A 10,619-nucleotide genomic window follows, 5' to 3' on the forward strand; every position below is an offset into this window, starting at 1 on the left:
CTCGCCGTGTTTGGAGGGAGAGAAATGCTGACTATGACCCCAAGAACACCATCCCTACAGTCAAGCACGGAGGTGGAAACATTATGCTTTGGGGCTGTTTATCTGCTAAGGGTACAGGACGACTTCACCACATTGAGTGGCAAATGGACAGGGCCATGCACTGTAAAATCTTGGACAAGAACCTCCTTCCCTCAGCCAGAACACTGAAGATGGGTCATGGATGGGTCTTCCAGCATGACAATGACCCGAAACATACCTCCAAGGCAACAAAAGAGTGGCTCAAGAAGAAGCACTTTAAGGTCATGGAGTGGCCTAGCCAGTCTCCAGACCTCAAGCCTATAGAAAATCTGTCGAGGGAACTAAAACGTCAAGTTGTCAGACGACAGCCAAGAAACCTTAAGAATTTAGAGAGGATCTGTAAAGAGGAGTGGATCAAAATCCCTCCTGAGATGTGTGCAAACCTGGTGACCAGCTACAACAAATGTCTTACCTCTGTGCTTGCCAAAAAGGGTTTCTGCACCAAGTAACAAGTCATGTTTTGCTTGTCATCAAATGCTTATTTCACTCACTGAAATGCAAATCAATTTCTAACCTTTATATAATGTGTTTTTTTCTGGTTGGTATTCTGGTATTCTGTCTCTATCCATTAAAATAAACCTACCATAAAAATTACAGATGGGCAAACTTACAAAATCAGCAGGGGATCAAATAAATATTTCCCCACTGTATAGACATTCTAATCTCTACTGGGGTTAGACAGCGCATGTCAGGACCTACTTATTGCCATAATCATACTTTAGATTTAATACTCTCACATGGAATTGATGTCATCGGCAGTGAAATTCTGCAGCAGAGTGATGATATCTCAAATCATTATCTAGTCTTGCATATACTCCATATAGATAAAGCTGCAAACTCAACTCCTTGTTACAAATATGGTAGAACCATCAATTCTACAACAAAAGTCTGCTTTGTAAATAATCTTCCTGATTTGTCTCAATTCCTCAGCATATCCAATAGCTCAGAAAAACTGGTGTAACAGAAACGATTGACTCTCTCTTTTCTAGCACCTTAGTCACTGTTGCCTCCTTGTTACAAATATGGTAGAACCATCAATTCTACAACAAAAGTCTGCTTTGTAAATAATCTTCCTGATTTGTCTCAATTCCTCAGCATATCGAATAGCTCCGAAAAAACTTGATGGTGTAACATAAAACATAGGTGCCGAGCATCCACGGAAAAACGCCAGATGGCACCAATAATTTGAACCAAGTTATAGCTTAGTGTGTGTGTGCGTAATATTTCTTATTTAAGCTATCGATATGCTTTATCTTAATTTCCTGTGAGAAGCTCAGTTTTTGTAACAGAAGATCGGGAGAAATGTGATTTATTCTTTGGATTTTAACTAATCGTTAAGTAAGAATGTAAAAATTTTATCATTTATGTATTAAGTTATAATTTATGTAGAGCTGAATTTAAAACAATTCATGCATTTCCAACCAGTCATAATTTAAAGCTTAGTATACAGAATATTTTTCTTAGAAGCTGTCAATATATTTTATAAACAAATTTTGTGTATAAGGTTGTGGACCCGTCTTGTGTCCGTTTTTGTAACTGCAGATCTGAAGCATATTTTTTCGTTCTATTTTAGCTAATTGTTAAGTGAGAATATCATGTTTAAGTCATTATTTGTTCATGTGGAGATGAATTTAAAAAATGAAAAGGTGTATGTGTTTCTAACCAAAATGTAGGTCAACACGCTGAGCGTTCATAATATTTTTAATAGTCCATCTGTTGATGTCAGTATATTTCATGTGAATGTATTGTCTATGGCTCCGTTTCTGTAGCTGATAATTAATAAATGGTGCGTTGTTACATTAATCGTAAGTGAGCATGCGTGCAATATTTACAGAAGCTGTCAATAAGTTTTCTACTAATTTATACAACCGTTTAATGTAGCCATCAGCTTTAGTATCGCATCAGACAGTGCACTATAGATTAGATTCCCTGAGGAACAATTCCACTCATTCTCTGCTATAGGACAGGAAGAAAATTATTAACTTGTTACATTATCTAAACCAACAACATGTATGTTAGACCCTATACCAGGGGTGTCAAACTCAGTTCCTGGAAGGCCGCAGCACTGCAGAGTTTAGTTCCAACCCTGCTCCTCCAACACACATACCAATCTAGTTTTCAAATAAGCCTGAAGGACCTGATTAGCTGGGCCAGGTGTGTTTAATTAGGGTTGGAACTAAACTCTGCAGGGCTGTGGCCCTCCAGGAATTGAGTTTGACACCCCTGCCCTATACCATCTTAGCTACTAAAATATGTGCTTCCAGAAGTCCTAGATCCTCTTCTGATCCTCTTCAGCTTTCAAACTGGCTGTTATTAAGCCTCTCATTAAAAAACACAACTTGATCCTGGAGAATTAGTTAATTACAGACAAATCTCAAAGAAAAGGCAGTCTCCTCACAACTATGTTCTTTCTTAGAAAAAAATGGTATTTGTGAGGATTTCCAGTCAGGATTTAGACCGTATCATAGTACTGAGACAGAGTTACAAATGACCCACTCTTATCATCTGATCATGGTTGTATCTATCTATCTATTAGTGCTACTGGATCTTAGCGCTGCATTTGACACTACTGATCACAACATTCTTTTGAATAGACGAGAATATTATGTTGGCATTAGTGGAATTGCATTGGCATGGTTCAAATCATACTTATCTGACCGTAATCAATTCATAGCAGTGAATGAAGAGGTATCACATCGTTCTCAAGTGCAATATGGAGTACCACAAGGCTCAGTACTAGGACTGTTGCTTTTCACGGTTTATATGTTACCATTGGGAGATATCATCTGATAACATGGTGTTAGCTCTCACTGGTATGCTGATAATACTCAGCTCTATATTTCTTCACAGCCCGACGAAACGTACCAATTTGCAAAACTAATGGAATGCATAGCTGATATAAAAGCTAGATGACTAGTAATTTCCAACTGATAAATTTGGAAAAAAAACAGAGGTGTTAATTATTGGACCAAAAACCTCTGCATGTAATAATCTAGAACACTGTCTAACATTTGATGGCTGTGCTGTCAATTCTCCGTCATCAGTTAGGGACCTAGGTTTGATAGCAATGTTTCCTTTGAAAATCAATTTTCTAGCATTTGTAAAACCGCATTTTTCTATCTTAAAAATATATCTAAATTATGACCTATTCTCTCAATGCCAAATGCAGAAACGTTAATTCATGCATTCATGACCTCAAGGTTAGATTATTGTAATGCTTTATTGGGTGGTTGCTCTGTGCGCTTAATAAACAACCTCCAGCTGGTCCAAAATGCTGCAGCTAGAGTTCTTACAAGAACCAGGAAGTATGACCATATTAGCCCAGTTCTGTCAACACTGCACTGGCTCCCTATTAAACATTGTATACATTTTAAAATCTTGCTAATTACTTATAAAGTCCTGAATGGTTTAGCTCCTCAGTACTTGAGTGAGCTCTTATCGCATTATAGTCTTTCACATCTGCTGCGATCTCAAAACTCTGGCCATTTGATAATACCTAGAAAATCAAAATCAACTTCGGGCAGCAGATCCTTTTCCTATTTAGCACCCAAACTCTGGAACAATCTACCTAGCGTTGTTCGGGAGCCAAACTCTGTCAGTTTAAATCTAGATTAAAGACCCATCTCTTTAACCTGGCATACACATAGCACACTATCATATTTCTATAATTCAAATCCGTTAAAGGATTGTTGGGCTGCATTAATTAGGTCAACCGGAACCGGGAACACTTCGCATTACACCGGATGGACTTGTTACATTGTAAGAAGAATGGCATCTACGCTAATATTAGTCTTTTATTAGTATTTTATTCTTATTCCTAGGTCACCATAGCCACCCAGATCCAGTTCATATCCAGATCAGATGGTCACTGCAGTCACCTGGATCCAGTCTGTATCCAGTCCAGATGGTGGATCAGCACCTAGAGATGACCTCTACAGCCCTGAATGACAGCGGAAACCATGTCAACTAGATGAGCCCTAGTGACAGATCCCCAGCAAAGACCTTGTTACATAGACAGTCATCAACACAATACCACAGGAACCTGACGAACCCTCTGCTCAATCTGACTTGTGTTGCAGTCTGGAATTAAACACACCATGCTGGTTTCATCTGGCCAGAGGAGAACTGGTCCCCCGACTGAGCCTCATTTCTCCATTTTTGTCACCAATGGAGTTTCGGTTCCTTGCCATTATCGCCTTTGTCTTACTTAGTTGGGGACACAATTTTTGGCAATGTTGTTGACTTGACTGCACAGACACTATTTGAAGAAAACTGAACTGAGCTGGATGATGACAATCACCGAATCAACAATGAACTGACTTTAACTGAAAAAAAAATTACTATTGTCCTCTTGTCTTATCAGCCCACGTTTTTCCTGTTTAACACTGTAAAACTGCTTTGACAAAATGTATAAAGTGCTATATACAGTATCTCACAGAAGTGAGTACACCCCTCACATTTTTGTAAATATTGTATTATATCTTTTAATGTGACAACACTTAAGAAATGACACTTTGCTACAATGTAAAGTAGTGAGTGTACAGCTTGTATAACAGTGTAAATTTGCTGTCCCCTCAAAATAACTAAACACACAGCCATTAATGTCTAAACCGCTGGCCACAAAAGTGAGTACACCCCTAAGTGAAAATGTCCAAATTGGGCCCAATTAGCTATTTTCTCTCCCCGGTGTCATGTGACTCGTTACTGTTACAAGGTCTCAGGTGTGAATGGGAAGCAGGTGTGTTAAATTTGGTGTTATCGCTCTCACTCTCTCATACTGGTCACTGGAAGCTCAACATGGCACCTCATGGCAAAGAACTCTCTGAGGATCTGAAAAAAAGAATTGTTGCTCTACATAAAGATGGCATAGGCCATAAGAAAATTGCCAAGAAAAATGTGAGGGGTGTACTCACTTCTGTGAGATACTGTAAATAAAGGTGACTTGACTTGATTGTCTCTGGATTTTTTTTTTTCCCACATGACTGTCTTTCTGGAGAATTTCTGGTGAATATTTATGACAATAACAGGGCCAATAAGCTTGTCTCAGCACTGTCCAACTTGAATCACATTGTTTGATATAATGGGTGGGGATCTGTGTAAATGGGATCAATCTTAGACCTAAATTGACATGCTCAATTTTAAAATGCAGACTAAGCTGTAAGTGTTTCTGAGTCAAATTGGGTGTGTAGATACCTGGAGGTTTTTTAACCAGTAATGGTATTGGCACATTTTGATACGGACATCACTTAAAAGTCCTTGCAGTTTATAAGAATCAGTGATTAAATGAAACAGATGTTAATTTATTAGATTCTCTGATGGATTCAGTTCAGTGAAGCATTCATCAGACTGATTCAAACTGGTGACTTGTCTACTTGACCTATTTATGAAAAGAACTGGTTTACAGGAGTCCTTTTCTCTATAACAGACTACACTGTATGTTGATTTGAGTTCAGCCTGCAAAGGGTGTCACAATAGATCAATAAATGTTTTTTTTTGGTGTACAATCTTTTTAATAAATCATATTCAATACAGACTGCAAACTCATATTCACAACTCAAGGTAAAATGCTACATTTTGCTGAATATACAGCACCAGGGGAACACCAATGCTGAAAAGCAATGCAGGAAAAAAAAAATTAGAGTACAGTTAAACTGAAAACAAACTGCAACAAAAGCATTTTGATTCAGTTAATTTCTTCTGCATCTCAGTTTTTCACTGAATAATGACAGATGAGGAAATGTTGGGCTCTCAGAGAAACCCTCTAGATAGAAAATCTAAATAAAACGGTTCTGGGTTTTGGTTATATGTGTCGAGATGCACTAGTGCTACTGTAGAGCTCCATTTGCCAATGAATTGGTGTGAATACTGTACGTGCTTCGGAGATCATCTCTCCTGGGTGGAGTTCATAGCGTCAACTATCGAGGCAGGGCAAATATGACAGAATGAAAGGGAACATGATGTGTGTCTGCTTGATGGCTTGTTGTCAAAAATGAACATACACGTGCATTACATGAGTTTGTGAGAAAATGTATTCTGGGATCATAGCTAGATTCAGATTTTGCAATTGACACACCTAGACACAAGTGACTGAGCACACACAGGACAGCGATCTTCAGTCTTGTAGTGTATGTTTGGCTTAAGTTTGTTAAAGAAAGTCAACATTAATGAGTCATGAATAAAAGACAATTCAGCCTCTGTTACTAGTTTTAAAAGACAAAATACTACAAAGACAAAGAACAGCATTCTCACACATCTAATTTTTTTTGTCTTACTATAAACATTTAAAAACTCAGGCAGCATTACTGCTATATGAATATGTGGGCCAGAACATATAATAAATCAAATATAATATAATATATATAATAAATATAATAAATCATAATAAATCAAATCCAAAAAAAAGTGCCCCTCTAAAAAGAAACACTACTTGTTTTTTTGGTAGCAAGAGTGGCTTTAAGCTATGCAGGCAATTTCAAAATGTCATTCAAAAGCAATGATGGATAACAACAAAAATATAACTTTACTCAAATATATAACTTACTCAACTGTACTCATCTACTCATCTTAGCATTAAACTCATCCTCCTTCAACTTTTAAACATATTGGTCATGAACTAATTTGATGCTTTTGAAGAACAACCACAACAAAAAGCAAATAATCTAAATCAAAGAAACCAAAATCTTTGAGTAAAATATCAGTCAGTATGTTTCAAAACAAACTGGGAGGACAATGTCTTAATGGAGAACGGAGGCACATAAAGATCCTTTCTAGTATAGTCATTAACACTTTATTCTTTTTGGTTCTGCAGGTGTACTGATAACAACTGATTAAACAATCAAATGGGTTGCTGTGAGAAAAAAAGTGTCAGTTTCATTGTTTAGGTGAGACAATGTGCAGACCTATTTTTGTAATGAGGTCAAAGTTTAGTTTCGCCCCTGCCATATTGTGGTCTTTGTAACTTTTTTTTAGACAGGATCCTCTGTTTTGCCACATTATGTAGTGAAAATGAATACCCATTAAAAGAACACTGAGGTGGACAGGTAAATACACCCGAAGGTGGTGTTTTGTCTGGTTGCAACTAGTTCCTGCAATGTGCAAGAGCGTCAGATATCTGTCATCTTCTAAAATCACAGTGGCTGTGCCAGAAGGTTACTGTTTCTACAAGTCTCCTTTCTAAGCTGGGTGTACTGGTGGATTGTCGGTGATAGTTCATACCCTGTCTGTTCCTCTATAAAGATAACAGTGAATCTGTGATATGGACTTCAAGAGTTGTTTTTAAACTTTGAACTAAAAATATTTAATAAATGTGTACAGCATTTTGTATCCATAACATTGTGTTTAGGCAATAAACCATAAATCCAAGTTTCCTTACGATGTTTCCTATACAGACTCTTGACCACAAATATATATAGGATATAGGACTTGTCTTTAATACAAACCACCACCATCACCACCACAAAGAATGACAACCTGGGTGCACACATTTTCCTTTGGGAAACCACCCTCATTCATTCAGAACTTCCTTCTAAATCTTTATTTTTTTAACTATCATTTTAATTTCACCCAAGAAGCAAATATATTGCTCACTTTGACAAAAAAAAAAGATTTGTCACGATGAGCTGCTAACCAAATGCAAACCTGCACTCTAAAAAATGCTGGATTAAAAACAACCCAACTTGGGTTATTTGGCAACCCAGCGCTGGGTAAATATTGGAAAGAACACATGCTGGGTTATTTTGGCCCAGCTGAAATCTGAGCCGGTGATGGGCTGCTGTTCGCCGGGGAACTGCGAACTTCAGACCACCACCTCGCATTTCACTCGTAGCTGAAAGATGCCATGACTGACTACATAACCTGCCCATAAACAAACAGTACTGAGATTAAAGAACATATTTTAACATTAAATTAAATTATATTCAGTATTATATCAAATAAAATCAGTTTATGTTATGCAAGGCAAAAGGTGTTTCCATCATGCGAAACGACCCCTGCTGGCACATTTAGCTGACTAACATCTCGTCCTTGTGTTGCGTTGCGTAAAATAATATAATTTACAGCACAGCAAAGACTATAAATTATATAAAATGTATACAAGCCGTTTTTAAGAAGTGCACCAAATCTGCGGCGTTGAGAATCGCTCTCTCCTGTAGAGGACGCAAAAAGCGTGTGCACTGACTAACTCAGCAGCTGGGTTGTTTCGTGCCACTGTGGCCAACAAGCTGAACACAGCATTTGGGTTAAAAAAAATAACCCAGCAAAAATAACCCAGTGCAGAAATGTACCCAGAACCTGGGTAAAAATATTAAAAACAACCCAGCATATTTTAGAGTGTGTTAAACCAGCCATTGTTCACATCAATTTTAATGCAGTTTCTTAGCAAGTCTACTAAGTGGTATTTCTCATTTCCTTCTAAAAATGTTCTAAACCACATAGCATGCAAAAGGAAGTCTTGCCTGTAAGCTTGCTGAAGAACCTTTTGCATCGGGCACTGTTTCGCACTAGTAGTGTGTACGCTGCTGCACCCTCATCAAACTCTAGGTGGATACTCTGAGAGCCCAGACCCACCTCCAGATAGCGGAGTTCACACAACCGATGGCTTTCTCTTTTCCGCAGCCAGTCTGAGGGTTGCCCTCTGCAACAGAAATGAGAGACAGTGTAAGGAAACATAAAAAACATGAAAAGAAAGTTAAGAGATGGAAATGGAAAGTGATATGCTTGTAAATCATTAGTAAAGCTAGCCATTTCAATTGTTTCTGTTAAAAACATTAAATTCAGGATTTGTGTATAATCAATGAGATTTAGTGGAGATGGCTTTAAGCTATAATCCGTTATGATTAAACTTTAACTAGATTTGTTAAGCCGGTAACACACTGGACAAAAAGCTCCATGTAGCGTCATGTTGAGGGTGTGACAACGCACACGCAGTATCGAACGCCAGACATCATTCTGTATTTGCTTTCAAAACTGAATCTATTACCATGTAGGCAAAAGTTCACTTCAACAATGAACAAGTTGGTAAGTATGAAATTGGCTGTATAAAAAAAACAGCAGTGCAAACAGCAATGCAAACTGAAAGATTACAAGGGCGATGTACTGTATATTATGTAAGCAGCATATACTTTATTCACTTAATATTCAGCAATATTATTGTATTGTTGACTGTACAGAAACCATTGGATGATAACTGAACAGAACTAGATGATGACATCACTGTTTTCAGGGCTGCTTTATAGCTGAATTGAACAAATTTTATAATTGATGATCTTTACACAGTTATTGAATGGAACTAATCAACACTAAGCTGACCTCAGCTGAACAATGACACTATTGTTTTGTAGAGCTGCTTTACAGCAGAATTGATCTCTGAACAATTATTAAAGCATTTCAAAAAACGTGTATTGCATTATGTGCTATACAAATGTAGGTGACCTGACTTGATGTTAAGCTGTCAAATCACAAAACTTGAGAAAAAAAAAAAAGTATATACACAATATACCTTCTAACCTAGTGTGAAGTCTGTATGGTCCATAAGAAATTTTAAGAAAACTATGTGTGTGGTGTGGAAGGATTTTGAGCCTCAGAAGTCGTAGTAGGGTGAGTGGTGCAGTACGTGCAAATTCATAGAAAACAATGTGTTTAACTTTTAGGACACTTTGTGTCCTCCACCAGACATGTGCAACTTTAAAGGTTTATGTAGGTCAACAACTGTTCACCCAAAAATATACATTTGCTGAAAATTTACTCATTCATCAGGCCATCCAAGATGTAGATAAGTTTGTTTCTTCATCAGAACAGATTTGGAGAAATTTACATCACTTGCTCACTAAAGAATCCTCTGCAGTGAATAGGTGCTGTCAGAAATGGCAGCTGCGAGTTTGTAAGAAACAAATTCATCAAGGTGTTTTAACTTTAAACTGTTGCTTCTGCCCAAAATGCCAGACCTTAATTCATAATAACGCATCCTTCAGGGAAAAAGTCCATCCTCTATTGTCCTCTCACATTAAAATCCACCAACAAATTTGTTTAGAACTGTTTTTGCTCGTAAATTATGCTTGATCTGTGCATATTTCTTTCCTGATGCAGCGGAAACGACTTCTTCACTAAAGAAAGCAATATTATGGATAGAGGACTATTTTTGCCGGAGGACTATTTTAGCCAGAGAACTATGTAAGTCGGAGTAATAGTTTGAGGTTAAAAATGTCTTTTTGATGAATTTATTACAAATACACAGCTTCTCACTTTACAAGAAGTTAATTGATGGACTGTAAACATGTCGATTACTTGTGGACTAGTATGATGCTTGTGATGCTGGAGGATGTCACTATGCTTTACAGCGGAGTCATTTCTTGTAACATCAACACTGGTATTGAACTAAATTCAATCAACACTGAACACTGATTTGTGCGATGGCGCCGATGCTGATGGCTGCCTCCGTGGCGAGCTCCGCGGTTGTTTTTATGTTTTTGTTAGTTTGTCCTGTCTTTAGTTATGTCCCTGCAATCAGTTTCACCAGAGACGAATTGCTGGACATTCGGAAGTAC

At 37.6% G+C, this 10,619-nt stretch overlaps 1 protein-coding gene across 1 annotated transcript in view; it reads right to left on the reverse strand.

Moving 5' to 3' along the window:
- stk11ip (serine/threonine kinase 11 interacting protein) overlaps positions 1–10,619 on the reverse strand; it is a 32,931-nt gene that overhangs the window by 7,648 nt on the left and 14,664 nt on the right. The window contains exon 21 of the mRNA XM_016486707.1: positions 8,532–8,710. Within this exon, the coding sequence (XP_016342193.1) occupies positions 8,532–8,710 (179 nt within the window). The remainder of the gene's footprint in view (positions 1–8,531; positions 8,711–10,619) is intronic.

The sequence above is a fragment of the Sinocyclocheilus anshuiensis genome, unplaced genomic scaffold, assembly GCF_001515605.1.
Source record: "Sinocyclocheilus anshuiensis isolate Anshui unplaced genomic scaffold, SAMN03320099.WGS_v1.1 scaffold101, whole genome shotgun sequence".
Taxonomy (NCBI): domain Eukaryota; kingdom Metazoa; phylum Chordata; class Actinopteri; order Cypriniformes; family Cyprinidae; genus Sinocyclocheilus; species Sinocyclocheilus anshuiensis.